Consider the following 23,102-nt stretch of genomic DNA (forward strand, 5'->3'; position numbering starts at 1 on the left):
CCAGCTCAAATTCATAGTTCAATTTCCTGTAGAGTTGCCTGGATGGTAAAGTCAATAACAAGATCTGCTGGCAAAGAGTGTGCCCCCTGAAAGCTTTAGATAACACACGTCCTGAAGGCTTTTGAATATATCGTGAGTGAGATAAGTAGGTAGGTAGGTGTTTTCAGCTCTTTGGGTCCCCCGTCGAGTTACTTTCAGTCCTGCTTTACACGTACCAGTTTACAAGTCTGAAAAGGACTCTTAGTGTGAGTGTTCAGTAGAGAAATTTCCAAATCCATGCGTAGTTTGAAACACAGATATGTCAGACACGTTTTCAAAGGCTTAATGCTGCTTATTTAATGAGATCATACATATGAAATAATTCCTTAAAGACATCTTTTTAAACTTCTCTCTAGTTCTGCATCTGCACCATTTGTTCCCATCGCCTTTGCTTTGTTTTAAACGTGCGCCTTTCAGCTCCCACCATGTCTTAGGATGTCCGTGTAGGTTTGCTCTCCCGTACTGTTGTTCCTGCACAGAACATTACAATGTTTATAAAATATTAAATTTGTGTAGTCTGCCCGAGAAGCAATTGTTCCAAAATAAAATCAGCAGTCTAGACGAAACATAGACACCAGAACTTATCAACAGTTGTCTGACTTACATCTTCTGATGCATCTTGAGTGGGTCATAATACCAACTTTATTTTCAGTGGTGCATAAATTAATTACACGCATTTAATAACCAAAATATCATTATATTCCCCCTTTAATATCATAAAGGCTTTACGCCAGGGAAGCACTTAATGTGCAGGGGGCCATAACAGGCTATTATCCTTGTGTAATGCTATTACAGAACCAATTATGCGCCATTATACTTGCTTTTTTTGCAGTTTATGTGATTTGATCCAATCCCGCGTCCCTGACTTGAAAATTTCATCTGGGTACTTTAAAGTCTAATTTTCACCCGGGCTGAGGGAAGGGCCATCTCTCTCCGCTGAGCCTATGTCTCGGATGCATTTTAAAAGTAATTGCAAAGGGTCCCGCCGCATATCATTTGCAGACGGGAAGCGAGCATAAATCCAGGGACCCCTTGCTGTGAACAAAATCAAACTTTGCTTTGGTACGATCGCTTGGAAAGACAAGACGCGTGCAAAGCGGCCCCCCAAAAACCCATCCAGCGGGCAATTAACAGGCGCTTTGTCAGACTCTACATCCAGGAGAAGATGCTGTGGGATCGTGCCAGGCACAAGCACTAACCCTCCCCCCCGCTAGCACCACTCCCATCAATAAGGTGGCAACCCAAAGGGGACGCGCGCGGGGTCTGGGGAGCGCTGTGGAACAGAAATGCTTATAAAATAATGGGATTTTTTTGTTCACATTCCTGATGTTTGCTGAGAAATGACGTTTTTTTCTCTCTCCTCCACACACCACGTGGGCCATTTGTAGGGCCCAATAGACCTATCCAAGTTACTCACTGTAGACAGCGCTGGAAATAATCAGATTAAGGCCAATTATGCGTGAGATTATAAAGGCAAGTGCTGAGAGGCAGAGCATGCTGTAGACAGATATAAAGACATCTGGCCACTTCCAGAACTCCACAGAGCCCTTCTGTCTCTGCAGCCAAGAGCTCGCAGCATCTTATTCCAGTCCAAAACCCCACAAATCGTACTGGGGATTTTTACTTCTCTTCGTTTTAGGTATGGACTTATTACTATTATTATCATCATCATCACCATCACCATCATCATCATCATTATTCTAATTATTATCTTTATTGTCGTCGTCGTTGTTACCGTAGTTATTGTTATTATTCATGTGCTGGATGTTTGATGTTGTTGTACATACGTTTTAAGTTGTTTACTTAAAAGGAAACGATCCACATTGAACCCAGCCTTCAGTGCATTGAGCCATTTGAAAATGAACACAGGAATTTTTTTTTAGATCCATGAAATATTTTGCTGACATTTACTTTAGTCTGACTAGTTTAGACAAGGAAATAATTTGTAACAAATTAGTCTATTCGTAGCCCTAGGTATTTCTTGTTTATGGAACTGGTTGATGTGGGAGTGAATCTATGCCAGCGTTAGATAGATAGATAGATAGATAGATAGATAGATAGATAGGTAGGTAGGTAGGTAGGTAGGTAGGCAGGCTGTCGGTCTGTCCGACCATATGAAAACATTTTTAATAAAACTTTAGTTGATCCTGAATACCAACAATGGACCTTTGTACCTTCGGCTCTCCAGACCAGCGTGCACAGTATTGCAGACTTCTTTTTGGATCTACTGTATTTTGAATTAGGATCTGGCATGATCCAGGTTTTCATAGCTGCTCCATTGAATTGCCTGCCCATTATTAATGATTTGCCTGTCTTCAGGGTGTCGGATGAGACGTCGCTGTTGGGCTTTGTAGTGGTTCAGTGGAAGTGGCTGGGGGGGAGTTGGACGTTTCGGTCAGGATCCCTCCCTGTGTCTCTCCGGGAAGGCTGACTCTGCTCGCGGTTTGCTCCGCAGCTCTGGACGGCGGCGGTGACTCCGGGCGATGTTTTATTTCCACTGCCCCCCGCAGCTAGAGGGTGAGTGTTGTCGCACAAATACGTGTAAGTACAAGAGCTTAACTTTGGGTTGGGGAGCCGGGGTTGGTGCCTGGACCGTTCACTGCGCTGACACTCCTCTGAGCCTCGCCAGTCCTGCCCTTTCTGTCTTGGTTGTTTATTTTTTTAATCGGAAACCAACAGAAACAGTTTATCCTTTCTTTGTGTTTTTCTTTCCAAAAAGGAAACGTGACATTATTTCTTGGTGCTTCCTCCTGTCACAGGATGGTGGGAGGGAAGGGAGGGCTGGGGTTAGCCTGTCTCTCTCTCTCTTTAATTTGATTTGCGTTGGAAGTGCCTTGGTTGTGTTTTTTCCCAGTGACATTTTGCCACCTGCCTCCCCTCTGTGGATAGAGAGCCCACAGATCAGCCCCAGGCTAGGCAGGAAATGCTTTCTTTCCCTCCCAGCGCAGATGTTGGTGTCATGGCTATAATCGGGACACTTTCAGGCCGCGGCCACGCCTCCTCCCTCCAGCCGGGGGCTGCATAAATCTTTAATGCTGTTTTACAAACACTCTGCGGCACGGTTAGAAAGGGGAGGGCGTGGGGGGGGGGCACTTATTTTTTTTATTATAGCCATTGCCTTTCCACTGTAAATCCACCTGGATTTGCCGGAGCTAAGAGGTCTGGGCAGGGCTTGCGGAGGGGCGTCAGACTCATCTAAAGTGAATTTCAAGACGCGAAAACCCGAGCGGGGTTACTCCCTTTGTGCTGCGGGTGTGCGTGTTCACTGCGGTGAAATAACAAGTGCAGAAGTCCCCGAACAGCTGCCACATTTCCACCCAGCGCAGGGGACTCATTTCCTTTCAAGTAGTTACAGACCGGCCTCCGCTAGCCGCCCGCTGGTAGCGGCCAGGCCAGGCCGGCTCCCCGCGCCTCGCCTCGGCCCGGCCGGGCCCCTGGGTGAGCCCGGCTTTGTGCCCGAAGCGTGGCAGGCACTTCAGTGGCAGGGCGGGTTCCTGTTCCTGCGCTTTCTTCTCCACGAGCAAACGCGCCGCACTCACCCAGCGCCTTTCAAAGACGCGGTGATCACAAAGAGAGATGTGCCCGAAGCCCCCCGGCAAGCGCCTGGCTTGAAAGCGCCGCTTACCTGCTGGAAGTTGCTTTCACTGCGGATTGAGGCCGGGGCTGGCGCGGAGCCGCGGGGCCCTGCGCCTTTGCATTGCAGCCCTCAGCCCCGCGCTTCCCGGCCGGGCGGGCAGCAGTACTTCTCCCGAGTTGGGCCGGCTCCTCCAGGGCCCAGCGCCCGGGCAGGCGGGTCGCAAGAAATGAGACTGATCATCGATTACTGGGGGCAGCGGCTGGGGTCTGGAAGGAGGAAACCCACAAGCATCTCGGGCCCGCGAAGTGACGAAAAAGAAAAACTTCCCCCCCTAGCTGTTTTCTGACACTCGGGCAGCCCCTCTGTTCTGCAGGGATCCGAGTTTATCAATCCAATCCGCTGGGGTTTTATTTTAGGTTCCCAGGAGAGCCTGTCTCAGGGCATCCCCCAAGGGTCACTACCCACTTCCTGCAAATATAGAAAGACCGCTTATTCGTATTTTCAAAATAAAGCCACATGCCTCCCCCCGCTGCCGAAAGAATGAATAAATCCGCATGCCCACGACAATTGCCCAGGGCGATTACAGCTCCTTAGCAATTAATACTTGTGCCACATCCCAGAGAGCAGGAAACCCCGTGTGCTGTATCGTGCCCCACGCACGGGCGCCCAGCTCGAGCGTTTTAAACGCTGTGTAGGAGTCCTGGGCCGGGGTGTCCCGCGTGTACCGCAGGGGAGCGTTCATCACGACGCACCCTCGCTAGGACGCGGGGTATCTGATCAACTAACTCCTGTTTATTTCCCTTTTTTGCCACTGGCAGGACAGGATGCTAGTCCCGGGGCCGAAAGAGTATGTTCAAAGTTCAGGTACCTGATGTAGCTTTAATCTAGACTTGGTCAAAGGCAACGTCCCCGCGCGCCCCGGCCCGGGTCCGAAGCGGGGCCGGGCGCTGCGGCGTGGCCGCTCCCCGTGCCCGCGGGGCAGGCGGGGGGTGCTGCCCTGACACCGGCGTCCTGCGGCCGGGAGGGGAAGGGGCCGCTTTCTTTTCAGGCGCCTTCAGACTGTCTGTAGTTTTTAAACTGCTGGGATTTTTTTTTCACCAATTTTTCCTTGGAGGGGGTCAGGGAGGGACTCCCAGACGCGGATCGTGCCTGCCCAGCGTGTACGAACACGCAGCCCTGCTTCCAGGACCAGCAGTGCGGCATCTCACTTGCAGGGCGAAAGGGAACCAGGGCAAATATCAGAGTATTCGCTCAGCTCTTACTTGGAGGCGCAGCTACAGGCGTGCTGGGGGCGCGGATGAAACGTTTTACTGTTTGAAAAAAAGAGGATGCAAGATGTGCGGCTTTTCAATTGCTGTTACACTTTTGTAAGAACAAACAGACAAACCCCAAACCCGCAGACGCATGTTTACAAGGCAAACCTGCAGTCGGGTCAGCTCGTATCTTACTTTTCACGTATCGGTGGGCGGCCAGTTGTGCCGAGCCCACGAGCGTGCCTGCAAGCGGGCGTTTCATCTTTTCCAAAGGCACGTCCCCGCCTCACAGAAACCCCTGTGCTCCACCCGGCGAAAAGTTCAGATCCTGCTAAAAACTTTGGCTTCTGATTATACTCAGAAAATGCCACGCGTGGGAGGTGGAGCGGGCAGACCACGCGCTTGGTAGCGTTTGCACGTTGCTCATAAGGAAACTGGGGCTTGGGGAGGGCCGGTAAAGGCAGCGCGGCGCAGACGTCCTGCCTAGGCGAGTGCCCTAGGTCACGCGCCAGCAGTTTCTACCCCCGTGCCAAACTGCCGGCAGGCGGGTGGTCTCTGCCCGTCCCGGGACAGAGGAAGGAGTCCGTGCCTCTGTGCTGCCCCCGGCCAGGCCCCAGCAGCCCGCTCCGCCTTCACACCCTCGCTCAGCGCCGGCGGGCCGCCCCGTAACGCGCCTGCCCCTTGTCCCCGCAGGCGCTGCCCCCTTCGGAGGCCACTCCACGGGCGACTTCGACGATGGCTTCCTCCGCCGAAAGCAGCGCAGGAACAGGACCACCTTCACCCTGCAGCAGGTACCGGCGCCTCCTGCTCCTGCACTCCCCGGCCCGCAGCCCCCGGCCTGGCCCGGGTCCCCGCGCAGCACCGCACGGGCTTGGCTGCGTCTCCCCGCGCCACCTCTGCCAGCCCCTCGGCCCGGGCCCAGCCCTCCCCGATGCTGTGGCCGGGAAGGGTGCGAGGGCTGGGGGCGGGAACAGGACGCGGAGCTTCCCCTTCCTACCAGGGGGGAAGCCCGAGGAGCTAAAGCGAAACTCTTAACCTCCTCCTGAGAGAGATTTGCTCTTGTCCTCAACCAGCTAGAAGCACTGGAGGCAGTTTTTGCTCAAACCCACTACCCCGATGTGTTCACTAGAGAAGAGCTGGCCATGAAAATCAACCTCACAGAAGCCAGGGTGCAGGTAAACATGTTGGTGAATTATTTAACTCTAATATTACAACTCTAATATTACAACTGGCAAACTTTTATTTTTTTGACATCATGACTGCAGAGTGCACATTTGGCCAAAGAAAGCAAATGAAGACGATCTGTCATTTTCATGATGCACTTTAATAACATCAACATAATGTGGAATATTAGATTAGGTTGATTAATCGGTCATTCATAATTAACTAGTGATAATGTTCTACACTAATTTGTCCGCGTCTCTAAGGTACTAAATTACATCAATGCACATCCATTTCCTTGCTTTGGAAGGAAAAAAAAAAGAGCTGAGACGTGATTCTCCAAGGCAGCTATGACCACTATCAAGGAGGGGGTGAGTCAATTGCAAGGAGCCACACTGCTGGGACAGAAGTCCTTTTTGCACCACATCAACTTTTTTCCTCTTTCTCTTCTTTTCAAATGTCGCATTTCGGTGGACAAAAAGCTTGCAGTGCCGTTCAGACATCTTTCATTGGATCTCATAAGTAGTATGAACTTTTTAAAAGGTGTTGTTTCTCCATGCCCATAGATGAACTTAATGTGAGTGTCTCTAAACTATGCTGAGAACCCCAGTCCAGCAGGACCCATACGGCTCTGCAGGCTCCCACCACTGATTTGCAAGCTATTCTTTGAGCACAATTATGTATTCATTTTATTTATGGGCCTTTTCTGTTGGCTGTTTCTGTATTTTTTATGTAGGTGCTCCGGGTTAAGACTATGCAAAGATCTAATTGTAGGAAATATAATAGCTTGCATTCTATTCCCTAGGGTCATGTTAGTATCTCTTAAAACCCAATGGCTGAAGAGAGATAATGGAATTCACGGTAGTAAATTGGGATTGTAAACAAATTATTTCTCCTATAATCAGATTATGCGATCCTGATTATTAAATCTGAACATGAACCATTGGTCATATGCGGGCAAATTAAACTGATTATTATTTGGAAATGAAAATCTTCTTTTGCTAGTGCATTGTAGGTGCTGGTTTTAAAAAAATACCATTTTGGTGTCTAAAGGCTGAACTGCAAATTGAGATAAATGGGACAATTATTGAGCATTCAGAAGTGGAAGATCATAACTTCTCCCTGAAAGGTGCAAGGGTGAGATAGGGGTGGTGACAATTAGATTGCTGAGGACTGGTGTTTAGCCTTGTTGTTGGCTATTATGCAAACAGACAATGGATGCAAGCATTTGTTTAGCCTGCTTTCATGCAGGGACATGAGGAAACACAGAGAATGGGAGATATGTTTACTTTTATACCCCTTGCTCATTCAAATATGATTAATGTGCTATAAAGCAGAGTCTTAATCGAAGATGATGTTGTCAAACAATAACTAAATAGGGAAATAAACGACTTCATCATGCTCTTTCCTCAGAAGCAGGCGAACTGTCAGTGCAAAGTCATTAAAATATGATAATGAAAAATAGCTCAATTAAATGTTGTTATAGCTGTGACCTTCATTCAATTAAGACACAAGAAAGTGTCTGCATTTTGCTTTGCATTTAACTGCCCTAAATTTAGAATATAGATAAAATCATTATTCAACATTTGCTGATACATGCAATTAAAAGCCAGCTAACTAAAAATGAAGTTGTAGGAGGAGAATAATAATAATAACAATCCTGGCAATTCTCTAATCATATATTAAAATGTGTATTTACTGTCTCATAGATCAAGAGGGGTGCAGCATTTTCAAGATGAAGAAATATTTCAAGGATATAAAGAGCAAGGAAGAAGAAATAAGGGGTTGGAAATAAGAGCAATGGGATAAAATTAAGAACGTGTATTTAGGCGGACTATCAGGAAAAAGTTTCCAATAGTGAAATCAATTAGCTTGTGAAATAATATTCTACAAGGATTATTTCTCCTCCCATGAGAGATTTAAATATAGACTGGACATTTTTGCCAAAGACTAAGCTGTAAGCAAGAATCCTGCACCAGGGGTGCTGAGTAAGTGGGGGCCCGAAGGCCTTGGCCCCCATCACAAAGAGAGTTGTCATCTGAAATGTGTAAAACTTGCCACAGGTCCATCATCTTAGCAAAATACAAAGTCAGCACCTATGCCCTACACTGCAAAATGGTTGGACAAAATGACCCATCAGAGTTTTTTTTCTTTCTAACTTCTGTGATTCTAATTGTACTTTATATAAGGAATTAGGTCAGGACATAGCACACAGTACTTACACTTGTACTTAAGTCCATACCTGTGTTTAAGTACTTAGGCACATAAAGTTAAGTATGCACTTAGGTCCCATAAAAAACTATAGGATTTAAGCAGCTGCTTAATGCTAAGCATGTCCTTAGGCTCTTTGTAAAATATGTTGTTGAACTGGTGCCTCAATACTGAAGAAAAAAGATCCTTTCCAAAAATATTGTTTTTTGGTGCCTTTAGACAGGTTGGTTTTTCATGACAAAAGTAACACATGGACTATGTTACTGTATTATTACAAATCTAATTGTTCCAGAAGGGTAAAGAAAAACTTTTAGAAAAGCTTTAAAACAACTGACTCTACTGAAATAATAATTCACAGACAGCTTTATCGCTTAGTGTCCAGTTAAACAAGACATTCAACATTGATTCCTCTTCCTACTTTAGGTCTGGTTCCAGAATCGAAGGGCTAAATGGAGGAAAACAGAGCGAGGCGCTTCAGATCAAGAAGCATCAAAGGAAACAATGACGGAGGTGGCACCCCCTGTTCGGAACCTCAGTTCCCCCTCTCCAGTTGATCAAGCCAGGAATAAGAAAGAGAGTCTGGAAATTCAGCAAAGGTAAGAGTAATGCATGTCTTGTGGAGAGGCATAGTTTGGCCATTTTGCACCCTGGGTAGGGGCCACCACAGAGTGGCTGCTATTGTGACACTCCCCTAAGTTGGAGCCTGGGGTTGGATCTCCACTCCCGCCCACTTAGTTCTGGAACTGCACACACATGCCCCCCAGTGTGAGGTATTTGAGTCTTCTAAGTCGCTTTCTCTTCTCTGCCAGTCTGAGCCGAGCAGTTGGCCCAACGGGGCCTTTCTTCCCTTCATGTCTTCCTGGGACTCTTCTCAACACAGCCACCTATGCTCAGGCTTTATCCCATGTTGCTTCTCTAAAAGGTAAGCTACTGTGTTCAATAAATTAAGAACAATAGTGGATTTTTCAATGTAATGGGCCTGTTCTCACTCGAATGAGTAGGAAATCTCCTAGAAAAGGCCAAGTCCTACCTTTATATACAAGAGTAATGCCACTGATTTTGATGAGGCATGTGAGGAGCAGGTGTAACATGGGATTCCTAACTGCATATTTTTCATGAATTTGGGTCAGAATCATACCACTAGTCCTACTGAAGTCAATGGGTTTACTCACAGGTGTACAGCAACAGGGTTTGGCCATTTAGAGTTACTTCGTGTGCGCTTTTTTTAGAGTCAAATTTGTACCGATAAATTCGCTATACAATACATGTTCTTTTGTATCATACATTACCTGGCACTATCACTGAGTGCGTGTTCCATCCACTCTTTCTATGTGTTTGGCTTTGCAGTATGTCTCTGCACATAGCCAGGAATCTCTTTCTGAGTGGTAGGACCTCTTTAAGGAATTACATTACCTGAATATAAGTGTGTGGGAATATACATAGTCATTCCCCATTTCCTGGGGCACATGCATTGAGATGGGAACGCATTGTACCCAGGCTCTCTAGCATTGCCAAAAAGCAGCACTATGCATCTTTTAAAAATAAATTACCAGCTGTTCCATTAGCTGTTCTTTGCCTAGCAATTTATGGGTGTAACCAGGATGAATTCAATTTATAGATTTATAGGATGTGAAGACCCATAACACTGCCAAGCACAAAGTGGTACATTTTGGTGCCATATACACTAATGTAATAATAGACTTTATGAGGAAAGTTACCCAAAGCTTAACACCTGGTCCCCATCAATATACTCCTTTTGATTTGTGTTTTTTAAAAATAAAAATTGGGTATATTAAAAAAGGTTAATATTTATAATTCCTGGGACCTTGCATTTTGGGGTCAGTTCAGCCCCCATTGCAGAATGCAGGCAGGCAGTTCACCCCATGCAGTTTTAGTAAACAAGGCCCCAGAGGTTAGTTTATGGAGGAGCTACACAAGGTATTACTTGGCCCCAAACTCCATAAAGGTTATCAGTGCTCAGGAGGGGGGTAGGGGTCATAAAGGATTAAAGCAACTGCAACTGTACAGATACTCTAGTCCTCTGCCCACTGTCAGTTACATCTTGGATTTTGTTTCAGAGCAGAAATTACCTCTCTGATACAGGGATGTTTGCAGTTATTCAGACAAATAGTTTAGTTGTCAAAAGTGCAATTCTGGGACAACTCAAAATGTTTGCAAATTTATTGAATAGCTTTTGATTCAAGGAAAAAAATGTGGGCGAAACTTTGGAGAGAAAATGTATCTCAGCATTTTCAGAATGAATCATTTTAACTTGTTATCACAAAAGCAAACTTTCATTATGAAATTTAGCTAGATTGAATTTTTTATTTTAAAAAGTAAAAAAAACAACCCCTCAAAAACCACAGAAAGTTAATTCCACTCGAACCAATTTTTTACAATTTTGTTTCCTTTCACATCACCCTGAAATGATTTTTCCCCAGATTTTCTACTGAAAGCACTAACAAGCAAACTGAGCTATACAGTTTTTCTCTAGAATAGTCGTCACGTAGCCCAGGGACAGAAAAAATCCTTGTCACTTTTAGAGGTGTGCATTATACAGCCTGTTGCTCAAGAAGGGGGTGTAGGTCTCTAAACTGGCCTCATATGAATATTTTGAATAGGGGGGTTGTTCCATCTCATGTCTACCTGAAGTATCCCCTTCCTCCCATGCTGAGGTATAACTACTAGGGTCTGCAGTCTGGGTGGCAGGGGTGGCAGCAGGGGTTGGGCCAGATGCTGCAGTGGTGACAGTTGGGCAGGCAGTGCAGGGGCTGCTCTTGAGCCCCCTCTAAGTGGGCACCCACCACTGGTTCCCCAGTTAGCTGCCTTATGGTGTTACTGTTCCCATTTTTTGAAAAAGATGACATCCAGACTCAGAATTCACGGCCCAAACGCATGAATAATATTGACTGCCCTGTGTGAGGGAATACCAGCAAAACCAATAGCCCTGAGCTAATGCTTCCCATTCAATTTAAAAAAAATCCAGGTATGGATTTGCCTCTCTGTCTGTAGTAGATAGTTGTAAGGGTGTGCATAGGTCAAGGTGATTTGTGTTAGCATACTGTAGGCCTCAATAGGAACTAGTGAGCTGGGCTGCTGTCTTAAGCTTAGAATGCATTTTGTTTGTTTTGGGGGATTTTTGTATTTTGTGCCTTATTGTGCATGTGGGAAGTTGGTGGTTATTGTTTTAACATTGATAGAATTGATTTCTAGCACATGGAGAGTAATTGTGACATCCCTTTTTAAAGCTGTCACATGCAGAGCATCTTCATCATTGAGGCCAGACTAGGTGTCCCAGAAAGCTTCTGACAACCCTAGGGTTCCACGACTCTTTCTGTGACCCTGCTTTTTCAAACCACCGAAGATTTTTCTGCAATCAACGTGGTGTAGAGGCTATGCTTTTGAGGAATTTGTAAAAATGGTACACAGAGAAGTAAAAGCAGATCCAAAAGCAGGAGTATTTAAGAATACATAGCAGCTCCCTTCCTGATCTTGGAGGTCAGTGTGTATTGGGGGGGAGGGGATGGCAATAAACAGAGGCAGGTAAGGCTCCTAGTAATTGAGGTTTGGTGGTTTCAGTTATGGGACATCAGGACATGGCTGTGCCCAAGTCTTTCCATCTGCACTTCTGTGAGGGCCTCTCCTCAATAATCAGTGAATACAGAAGTGGCCAAAGACCCTTCTTCTGGAGAAAAACCACCAGGATTAAGAAAATAATGTGCATATGCACAACTCAGGGAGAGTAGCCACCTCAGCATTTATTAATGGATGTGAAGAGCATCTGTACTCTGTGATGTTGAATGCATTAAAAAGGCAATAGATTTGATGACAGACAAACAGACAGACTTCTCTGAATGGATCAGGTCAGTGTTTTTAAAACTTCATAAAGTTACAGAGCCCTTTCATATCATTTCTGCTGTGGAATCCCTTCCCCTGACTCTGCATGCCATGTGAGTTAATGCAGAACAGGCAGCCCGACCTGAAAGTGATGGTGTACTGCCTCCTGGCCCGCTCTGCCATAACCCCCAGTCTATTTGCAGAACCCTGATGATGTATTGCAGAGCCTGAGTGTCCATGGAACACAGTTTGAAAAATGTTGGATCAGGCCATAAGCACATTTTAAAGCTGGCATAAATGAAGAAACAGGAAGAACTTTAGTAACAGCAGGTTTGGGGGCAAGCTTAGATTTATCAAAGTTCTTCCATTTCTGTGCTTTGCAGTCCCAACAATAATCCATGCACACTGGCTTTTGAGGGCTGCAGCTCGGACGCAGATCAGAAATTCTGTCATCTCTTTCTTTTGGTGAGCAAACTCCCAGATCACTTGGGGTGTGATTCTAGAAAGAAATGAAGAATGTTCTCAGCTTCAAGCATGTGTTTAAATCCCATCAAGTTCAATGGGACACAGGCATATATTTATTGGGTGGAATTCAGAGGATAATTGTCCATTTTGACTGTAAATATTATGAATCTATGTTAAATTCTTTCATGAACCAGCACCTAAGCCTGCATAATGTGGACCATATTGTGTCATTAGTTTTAAGATGGGCAGACTCATTACTAATATTTAGTTATGGTGGTAAAATCTTACTTTCTGGTCCACACTGTAGATTTCAGTCACAGTGGGAACACCACCCATTTAGGTCAACAGAGCTCAACGCTTGCAGGAGACTTTATCCAGTACTGTGAAAGTGTGGGTTCCACCGGGCAAGATAATCAAGGGGATTTATTTTGAATCCACTTCAAATGACCTATGTAACACTACTGAACAATTACCATTTACACTGGGATTCATGGAGTAGAGCCAAACCCCAGGTGCAGATTCAGAGGAAAAGGAGACCAATGAGGGCAGTAAGGTAAGGAAAAAGATACCTTGTGAGTTAGGAAGCCTTAGGGTGAAATTTTTGTCTTGCTAAAATCGAGACCCTCACTCCACAAGGTACAAGTAAATGACACAGACTTGTGAATTAATTTGTAATCCTTGAGGGCAGGGGAGGGGGAATCCAACTCCTGAGTAGATATTTGAGATCTTTTTTATCTTTAGAGATAAAACAAGTAGCATCACTGGCAAAGAATCTGCTATAGAATCTGCAAGTGGAGCCAGGACAAAATTCTCCCACCCTTGCTCATAATAGGCACATCCCCATGAGTGTGCACATGTATTTCCCCAGGGACACCTAGCAGCAGCACATATCTGTTCCATTTCTGGGCACACCCCTGCATGTGTGCTCTGGCACATGGCAAATTGCTCTGGGTGGGCTGGGGAGGCTGGGGCCAGCACCTGGCCTTAGCTTGGGTTCTGGAGACCTCCCAGGGCTGCAGCAGCAGCCATCCGGGCACACATAGCCTGTCCGGCTGCTGGAGTGTGGCTCTGGCTACCCAGCCTCCATTTTCAGGCAGCACACACTGCTGCCGCATGGGCCATGCAGCTTTTTTTTTTTTGCGACTTTTTTTTTTGACACCAGGATCTCCCAGTATCAAAAAACCCCACCACACTGCTAATTAGCAGCATGGTGAATGTGTGCCTGGTGAGGCACATGCGGTTCACGGTACTGCAGATGGGTTTGTGGCACTGCAGACCGCACACAAGCACTTGTGGGGATGTGCCCAATGAGTAGGACCTGACACAATAAATGACACTGTAGAAATTAGTGAGGCCACAGGCTGCTAATCCAGGAATGGCAGGAAGGTCAGGTCTTCAGGGTGTTTCTGGGGGGGAAGGTGTTTGAGAAAGGGAGAATTCAGAGAAGTTCTGAGATTTTCCAGGGAAAATTGGAACATTTTTGCAAATTTATGAAGGAGCGAGGTGACTAAACCTTTTCCTGTCGTCTCTCTTGTGTTGGACAGGGGTGACGCCCTCCCAAGTCACCAGGAAGTCTTCATGTCCTTTGGAGGCAAAATAGGTCCCTTAGAATGAAGGTGCCATTTCCATCCAGCTTGGATCTACTCAGATTATTACACAGCATGAGAGGTGGCTCTAGTCCCTTTGGTGTGAATGGCAGGAAGGGCCACGTATGTCCACCACTGGAGAAGAGTCCCTGTGGGAAACTAAAATGTATTCTTTGATAATAAGACAATAAAAGCTGCCTGTCTAGTATAGAGTGTCTCACAAATGAGTGGGTCATGGACAGTGAATCAAACACTACCCAAAATGTTATTTTATGATTTCTTGTGTAGAAAAAGGATTGCATTGGACGTCGGGGTTTCTGGGACCAATCCAGGAACTTCTTGGTATCAGTGGACAAATATTTGACTGATGCATTAGAGAAAGGAAATTATAGTGTAATACTTGTAATAATAAACTATGGTGATGCATTTAGTTAACAAATACTCTATCTTCCCATGGTTCATTTTCATCCTACCACCCCAGAAGCTGTATAATCCAAGATATTTGATATAAAGAAACCAAAATATTTTCTCCTTCTCAGCTCTCAATCATAAGAATGATACAAATGCTTATCTCGAATGCCACCTGGATCTGACAGCTTTCAGGATGGGCCTTAGTGCTGAGAGATCCAGGACTAGCCTGGAATAGGGCAGGGATTCAAGACAAACCTTCACCCTTGTAGAGACATTGAAACTCTTTTGGGAATATTCCACAGTGTGTAGTTCTGGCAGGCAACACCAATATCATACACTACTTCCAGCTGATTGAGAAGTATTGTTGTGAACTGAAGCAAGGTCAACTCTGCTGTTTGAGAAGCAAAGCCCAGGTTTTTGCAAAGCTCCATTTTTCTGGCTCAGGAATACTAGACCATCCAGAAGGGAAACAAAACATTTGCACTATAACAAAATATCACTTGAGTTACAATGTAGAACAGGGGTAGGCAACGTTTTTTGGCCGGAGTGACAAAAAACCCACAATGTCTACTTTGGAAGGTGCCAGAGTGCCGACATGCCGGAGCCCGGAGCAGTTGTTTGCAGCCTGCTAGCTGCAGTAGGCCCACAGAGCCCAGTCTACTTGCAGCAGGGCTTGCAGCCTCCCAGCTGCCTGCTGAGAGCAGCCTGGGCTCTGTGGTTGACAGCAGCTGCTTAGAGCCTGGGCTGGTGATGGTGTGCTGAGCAAAATGGCCTTGCATGCTGTGCCGGGGGTTGCTGACCCCTGCAGTACAGACTAGACTATATTTCATATCATAGTGTATCTTGCTAACAAAATGTTTACCTTGATATTTTTAACTTATATTTTCTAGTAAGTAATTTTGTCCTCATAGACCCTTCCCTCACCATAGTGGAAGTGAATGGAGATCAGTGAAGAAGTTTCTGGCTCTGTGGGAGTAAAGTCATAGGGTAGAACCCAAGGCTGCCTCCCATCCATCTTGCTGAGCCACATACATCCTCCTGAACCATATAGTGCTCTCTCTTGGTTGTCCAGGAGGTCAGCATGCATGCCCAGAGCTGAATCACAAATTAGATAGGGGCCCCAAACTGCACTTGGAACTGGGATTCTGCCCTTAGTCTTAAGTGGGTGTGTCTACACATACAAATACTGCTGGGTTGGTTTACTCTAGAATAAATTATTGTAGAGTAAACCCACCCTGGGCAGGCATCTACATGTGCCATGATTCAAGAGCAGATTTAGCACCAGGGGCTGGCAGGGGGCCAGGAGACAGCTGTCTCTTGCTGAGGGCTGGGAGATCGCTTCCTTCCACTGAGGAACAGCTTGCTGCTGGGGTGGGGTCCAGTGGTGGAGCTAGGGCAGTGTCCCCCCTGCCCTGGCAGCAGGGAGCTCCCAGCCTAGGCTCCCTGATCAGGGGCAAGGAACTTGGAAAGACCTGCAGAGGAAGTGCAGGTCCCAGCCTCCTGTCCCACTCCACTGGTGGGGCAGTTAGCCCCCAGGATCTGGGTTATGAGCTCCTAGCCCCCGCTTTACAACTGCCCTGGGAACAAACTCCCAGCCCCTTCTCTGCAATTGTGATCGCAGAGCTGGGGCTGGGAGCTCCCTGCTGCTGGGGCAGGGGGACATTGTCCCTGCCCAGGTTCCAATGGCAGAGCCTGTCCCAGCAGCAGGCAGCCCCTGGGGGCAGGGAGCAATCTCTGGCCCCCTTCTGCATGGCTGACTGAGAGCAAATGTCCTTCTGGTCAGCAGTCTACGTGTGCCATACTGCATAGTAATTACTCAGCAGTTAATTTGCTACTTGCATTCGCAGGTAGCAAATTAATTGCTGAGTAGAGGAAATTACTGCGCAGTAAGGGTCAGCACATATAGATGGTGATGCCTACTATACAGTAATTATCTCTACTCTGCAGTAAAGTGTCTCGTGTAGACATGTCCAGTATCTCCTAGTCATTATTTTGCCAAAGTGTACATTGTTCTTTTAGATGTTACTAGCCACATCTACATGAGCAGCAGACTGTGGAGTTGTTACTGCATAATCATTTAGTATTAGCATAAAAAAGGATTAAATGACTGCGCAGCAACCAATGTTACTGTGCTGTACTAATGCCACATGTTTTTTTCAGATGCTACTGCACAGTCGCAACAAACTATTGTTCAATAACTCATTACTAATATGCAGTAGTGTTGCTGCATAGCTAGTACCCACCAATGCTACTGTGTGGTAGCAATGATCTACTGCACAGTAGCTCATTGCTACTGCGCAGTAACATCTCGTGTAGATGCACCCACTCTAGCTGAAAAGCCACAATGCAGTTTTAAAAAATAGAATCAGTATTTATGAGACATACAAAGCCTTACACTTCAGGACACTAGCTGGCCCCTAAATGCATGCTGAGTATTGGGGGAAAAAGCTTTCTTATGTCTCTGAAAGTTTTGATATTGGTTCCCATCAGAAATTGGGGTCATTTATTCACTGAACTGGCCAACTCTGACAATCTCTATGTTTCCATTGTGTTTCAAGATAAATCACTTACAGTAAACCATGCATATGCAGTCCATTTAGTAGATTTAATTGCAGACCTCAAATACAAAGAGAAAATACTTGCTTTATTTATGGGCTATGTAACAACAGTCATCAGGAGAAGCTATAGTGTTCAGAATGGAGATACCTCAAAGCACCTCCTTAATGGATGACAGTATAAATGCAATTCATTAATGGAAAAGAGATTATTAATGGGTGTAAACAAGAATCTCCGGTTTCTAACGGAAGTACTCTGCCTTTCTAGTGGCTGAGGCCAAAAGTATATCTGCTATATTCAGCTGAAATTTCCTTGGAACCTGTGGTGTATAGTTCAGGGCAAAGGAAAAAATAATTACACTTGCCAGGGAATTACTTTCATATTTCACTGTTGGCTCCACTTATTGTAAGTTACAGCTCTCTGATTTCATAGCAGCCCCTCACCATTGCCAGAAGTGAAAGAGTGCATTAGGTATCACAGCAGATATGATATGCCAGCATTCATTAGGCTCCTTCTTGGTGTTTGTTGCTATGGTTGTAGTTCTTGGTATTATACCGACTTAATAGTGTAAATGAGCTAGAGTTGTAGATCCATAATGCTTCAATTTCTATTATAGAAAGCAGAAGGCAGAGCAGGGTGACACCTAGGAGACTAACTGGTTCAAAAAGTCCTAAGTTTTTGTAGGTACAGCAAGTGACAAAGGTGGCTGTTGCCTATGAAGAATTATACTTTCCTGAACTGGTTGGTTTCTAAGGTGCCACCCTGCCTGCTTTCTACCTGACTTCAGACTAACATGGCTAACTATCTCAGCTAGGAATTATGAGAAAATGTTGTACAACCTTACTTGGGTAGAGAGAGATTGGGAATGACAGACCGGCCTTTCCCTTGAACTGGTGCTAACAGAATAGTAATAATATACTGTACAATTAGGAGATTGTCTCTTGTTTCTTGTCCTGACTCTATCACTGATTCACCCTTTCAAAAATACACTTCTGTACTTAAGAATTTTTCTCAGTGTGTGGCCATGTGTGACATGTTAAATTTCCCTAGGCATATTTCTTTCCTGATGTAAAACAGTGAAAAGGTTTATGTTTTGTGTAGAAACGGCTGTGAGTTCAAACTGTAGCTACTACCTGATCTTCAAGGAGGAAAGGTGGTCTTGTAGTCAGGGGCCATCCTGTAAGTTAAAAGACCTCACTTCTGTTCTCTAGTCCAGTGGTTTTCAAACTGAAGTATACATACCCCCCAAGGGCATGGGTGCTTTGCAAAAAGGTATATGTCAACGTTTTAATAATGGTGGTGGGTATTCTAATTAGTCAATATGTGGTGAGTAATGGCACTGCCATGTGTTGATGGTAGTGTTGAAATGCTTCCTAATGAATGAACATGCAGAGGGCAGTGTCGGGTAGTGGGTAGAAGCAGCAGTATTTTGCAGGTAAATGGTACGCAGGCAAAAAAGTCTGGAGATCACTGCTGTAGTCAATTACAGATTTTCTGGATGACCCTGACCAAATTGTGTAGACTCTGTGCTTCCAGCCCCTAGCTGTAAAATGTGGATGAGAGCAGGGCCATGTCTCATGATGAGGGTAAATACATTAGAGATCATGAAGTGCTGTAGTAATTGGTATGTATTAGTACATGGGAGTAAGGCAGTGGAATAGATTGCCTGGGGAAGTTATGTACTCTCCAGCACTGAAGAGGCTGGACAGCCACTGGTCAGGGATGATCTAGGTGTAGCTACACCTATGTTCTACTTTAGCTATTTCCCCTGTTGTGGGGCTTTGCTGGTTACCCGTGTTCCTGGACTCCCTCTCTCTCCCCTCCCCTTTTTGCTACAAGTGTTAGGGTGCTTTTAAGCCTTCCTCAAAGGCATTGGGTGTTGGCTGCAGCCAAGACTGGGAACTTTGACTGGGGTGTGCCAATGCTTCTGCAAGGATCAAAGCTGGAGGTTCCTGGCTACAGGGTCTTGCCCCTCTGCTCAGGGTCAGACTGCTTAGCATATTTGGAGTCAGGAAGGAATTTTACCCCACGGTCAGATTTGTATGGACTATGCGGGGTTTTGCCTTCCTCTGTAACTGTGGTCATGGCACTCTACCCCAAATCTCTTAAGCATATGTTGACAACATTTCATAGAAGCAGGACACTGGCTACTATGGTGTCCTTGCTTTCTCTGTGGCAGGTTCAGTTGTTAGGTCTGTGTTGTGTCAGGGCTGACAGTAGTCTTATGTAGAGTTTAGATTTTAGAGTGTATGGAATGGTTTGGATAGGGATAAACCTGCCTCAGGTAGGGAACTGGACTAGGTGACCTCTGGAGGTCCCTTGTAGCCTACCTAGCTATGATTCTCTGATTCTCTGACTATGTTTCTATGGCACAGAATTAAGTAAATAGGATTTTTGCTATTGATTTCAATGGGACATAGGGTTGGATCCTTAGCATTTCTCATCTGAAATGGGAACAGTGACATTCCCTCACATCCTTGGAATGTTATGGAGGATTAAATACTACCAAGTTCAGGTGAGCAGTCCTCATTTGTGCAGCACTCCCACTGGTCACACAAAGTGACTCACCTTGGCAGGGCTAAGGATGGATGCCGATTAAAGTTTAAGAAGGTCTTGGAGATGTTTAAGGAATGTAGAATGTAATTGCTAAACTGCTATTATCTATAAGGACTCATCTTGCTCTCAGCTTATGTATACCAGCCTGTTGTGGTTTTCACTGCCAGCTCTGCCCACATAATTACAGATGAGATTTGGCCAAAGGTTTTTAATTATTTTTTGGAATTGTACAAACAGCACAAATAAGCCGGATGCAAATTGCTAGAAGAATGAGCTGTCTCACCTTGCGTGTTTGTATGCTACTTAATGTGCCAGAATAAAGAGAAGAATAGAGCATAAGATAGCCTGTAATGTAAAATAAACATGTACTGATCACATAACATGAAAATATTAGGTCAAATTCTGTATTATCTGCACACCTACACTAACTAATGGGGCCAGATCCTGAACCCTGTTTTGGCTGTAGTCATATTCTAGGTACACAAGCAATTGCAAACTTGGCCAGTTTGAATGCCCTATAGTACAGGCTTGTCAGCTCTGTAAGCTCAGGTGTCTGGTTGCATGTTAAATTAATAGCAAGATTTGGGTCAGGAAGGAATTTTTCCCTAGGTCAGATGGACAGGGGCAATTGCTATATTGGATTTGGTTTGATTTGATGTGATTCAATTTATTTATTTTTGGTTGGTTGTTGTTTTGTTTGGGTTTTTTTGCTGTCTTCTGTAGTGTGGGGCATGGTTCAGTTCTTATATTTACCAAATTAGTTCCCTGCCATCACAGAAACCATGGCGTTGGTGGTACCTGTCCCTCCTGCCCCCCTCATATGGTGTGCACAGTTTTGGAGGCTCTTGGTTTTTTGTACTAAAGATCCTAAGTTTGTTGAAGGGTGACAGAGAATGGTTTGTGACTTGTGGTGTGAAGGAGGGGCTGAACTACATGTTCTTGTGGATTGTTTTGGACTCAATGGGCACGTCTACACATGCATTAATGTGCCATTGCTACTGCACATTAAGTTTAGCACCTCTAATATGAGGTACTACATAAATGCACAGTAGCTGGTGCTAATGCTCAGTACCAAAAGTGCACCGTCTTTTTGTGATGCTTACTGCATGGTAGACTAAGTCTACTGTGCATTAGTGTGTTTTTTGCTGTGATGTGCTAATGCACAGTAGGATTAGTCTACTGTGCATTGTCTTGTGTAAAAAATGCCCAACATGTATAATGTGGATGTAGAAGTTAGCAAGCTCTTTCAGCACCCAGGGAGGAGGGAGGAATTATGCTGACCAACTGGAGAGAGAAGAAAGGGGGAGAGGGAGTGCTGGGGCTCTCCTTACTTAAGTGGCAGCAGCATTGACTTGGATTGCCACTGCTGAGGGACAAGCAGGGGGGTGGGCTCCCAAAGGGCTGTTCCTGGTGCCTTGTTCACTCCCCACCAGCTCCTGGGAGTAGGTCTGCATCCTCCTGGGGGGCTACATTCCACTCTACTGGGCATATGCTGGATTGTATGGCTGGGCTGCTCCTGCCATTGCAAAGACTCCTGGGGCAGATGGCCATACTGGCAGCCCTACTAGGTTGCTGCCCTGGTTTAGTGTGCCACTTGCACGACCCTGGTTATGTTACTGCATGGATGGCTGTGATAGCAGCACACTGGAATTGATTATCTAGGTGGTCCCTTCCAGTCCTAGGTTCATATGTACTTCCCTACCCCAGCCTCCAGTTCAGCATGGAATATACCCTTTATTTGGGCAGCCTGGAATAATGTCAAACAGTCTTGAGGCTTCTGTAAATTAGTCCTTGCCATCCCATAATTTAGAATCTATGAAGTTATCATAAAACCACTTACCTTTCATCTGACCTCATGGTAAGTATAAGCAGGATTACTAGGTATTTGCAGCATGTAGGTAGAAAGCAGTGTCAGACCCTCTTCGACTCAAATACCCAGAGTGTGTTTAAATCTGTACTGGGAATATTTCTTAGTCATACTTCAGTGGGGAAGGCAATTTACTAGGTGGGGTTCATATAGGTATAAAGGGCAAGCCAGTCAGCTGAACACTTATACAGAAAAAATATGTTTAAATTATATTCTCCCATATTCCTGATGGTAAATTAAAAAGCATGCAATGGCCTGGAACAGTCCAGAATTTTAAACAGGAATTTTCCAAGAGGTATAAAGGAGTCCTACAGATTTTTCATTTCAGACTCCTCCTAAATGTTTTACATTCCCTCCATGACATACCCAAACACTCATACATTGAAAGAGGATCACTGTTTTGGCTTTCATAAGGAACAGCTATTGAATTTCTTAAACTAAACTGTTGAGCTAATATATATATTAGCAATATATGCCTGGCTTCCATTCCATTTTTTGAGGTTGAATCTGACTATTAAAACAATACAACCTGTGCAAAAGGCTTCCATTTGTAACCAAAATCATAGTTCAAGTACCTTTACAATTAAAATGTGCTGTTGGCAGAGACAAGACAGAACTAATTTAATTTTTCCTGTCAGTCTCTGTAGTAGATCAATTAAACTGCCAAGTGGATCAAATATTTCAGACTGTATTTATTACATTAAGTATTTATGTTCAGGCTGAGCCTTTAAAGTATGATCTCATATAGGAATGCAAGGAGGTTTAGATCAATTCAGCAGAATTTGCTGTAACTTAATGGAAACCTAATTGTGTATTTTTAATTTAGTATACGGGAGGTAGTAAGTTCTTGAAACAGAGCAGTTCATATGCTGTCTTTCAACGGCCTGAACCAACTCCCACTGAAGTCAGTGGAAAATCTCCCATACATTTCAGTGGCAGTGCACAGGTATTTAGTTATGAGGATCTGAGCCCAAGTACCTTGGAACAGCTCTTAATTTTCAGTTGTGCCTTAAACTCTCAAGTCATTGTAATGAGATGTTGAATGAAATTCAACCCTGGCATAAATTAATGCATTTCCAATGAAGTTAATGACCTCTTCTACCTTAGACATATTTAGAATCCTGCAGAAGCCCCACAGCATGATCCTTAAGCTATCTCTATGCTTTTTATGTAGCAGAGCTCCCAATTTCACTGGGCTTTTACATGGACAAAAGTGGAGTGAGACTCAAACTCCCCTATACATGGCTTGTTACTACTGCATATTGCTGTAGAGGCACAGGACCAAATCCTGCTTTTATCTACTACAGCGCAGGTGCATCTACACATGCATTAATGCAATTTTTCTAATGCAGATTAAATTTAGTACCTCCAATATGAAGTACTAAATAAGTGCACATTAGGCTGTGCTAATGTACAGTAGCACAAGTGCACACTTTAAGTGATGCTTAATGCACAGTAGCCTATTCTACTGCTAATGCACAGTAGCATATTAGCATGTTTTTTTACATGTCACTTTTAATACACAGTAGAATAAGCTACTGCACATTAAAACACATGTAGATACACCTTGTGACCCTCAAGCT

General features: G+C 44.9%; 1 protein-coding gene across 2 annotated transcripts in view; it reads left to right on the forward strand.

The window, feature by feature from the left end:
* Positions 1-1,359: 1,359 nt before the first annotated feature.
* The window catches only part of DRGX (dorsal root ganglia homeobox), a 107,459-nt gene continuing 85,716 nt past the window's right edge, over positions 1,360-23,102 (forward strand). Inside the window, exons 1-6 of one of the 2 annotated variants that reach the window (XM_019555644.1) lie at positions 1,360-1,678; positions 2,495-2,556; positions 5,563-5,660; positions 5,943-6,044; positions 8,665-8,837; positions 9,051-9,163. In XM_019555644.1, coding sequence (XP_019411189.1) covers positions 2,523-2,556; positions 5,563-5,660; positions 5,943-6,044; positions 8,665-8,837; positions 9,051-9,163 — 520 coding nt within the window. In that variant the 5' untranslated portion in view covers positions 1,360-1,678; positions 2,495-2,522. The remainder of the gene's footprint in view (positions 1,679-2,494; positions 2,557-5,562; positions 5,661-5,942; positions 6,045-8,664; positions 8,838-9,050; positions 9,164-23,102) is intronic. The other variant, XM_019555643.1, reaches the window with a different exon arrangement.

This window comes from Crocodylus porosus, unplaced genomic scaffold, assembly GCF_001723895.1.
Source record: "Crocodylus porosus isolate Cpor-Errol unplaced genomic scaffold, CroPor_comp1, whole genome shotgun sequence".
Classification (NCBI taxonomy): domain Eukaryota; kingdom Metazoa; phylum Chordata; order Crocodylia; family Crocodylidae; genus Crocodylus; species Crocodylus porosus.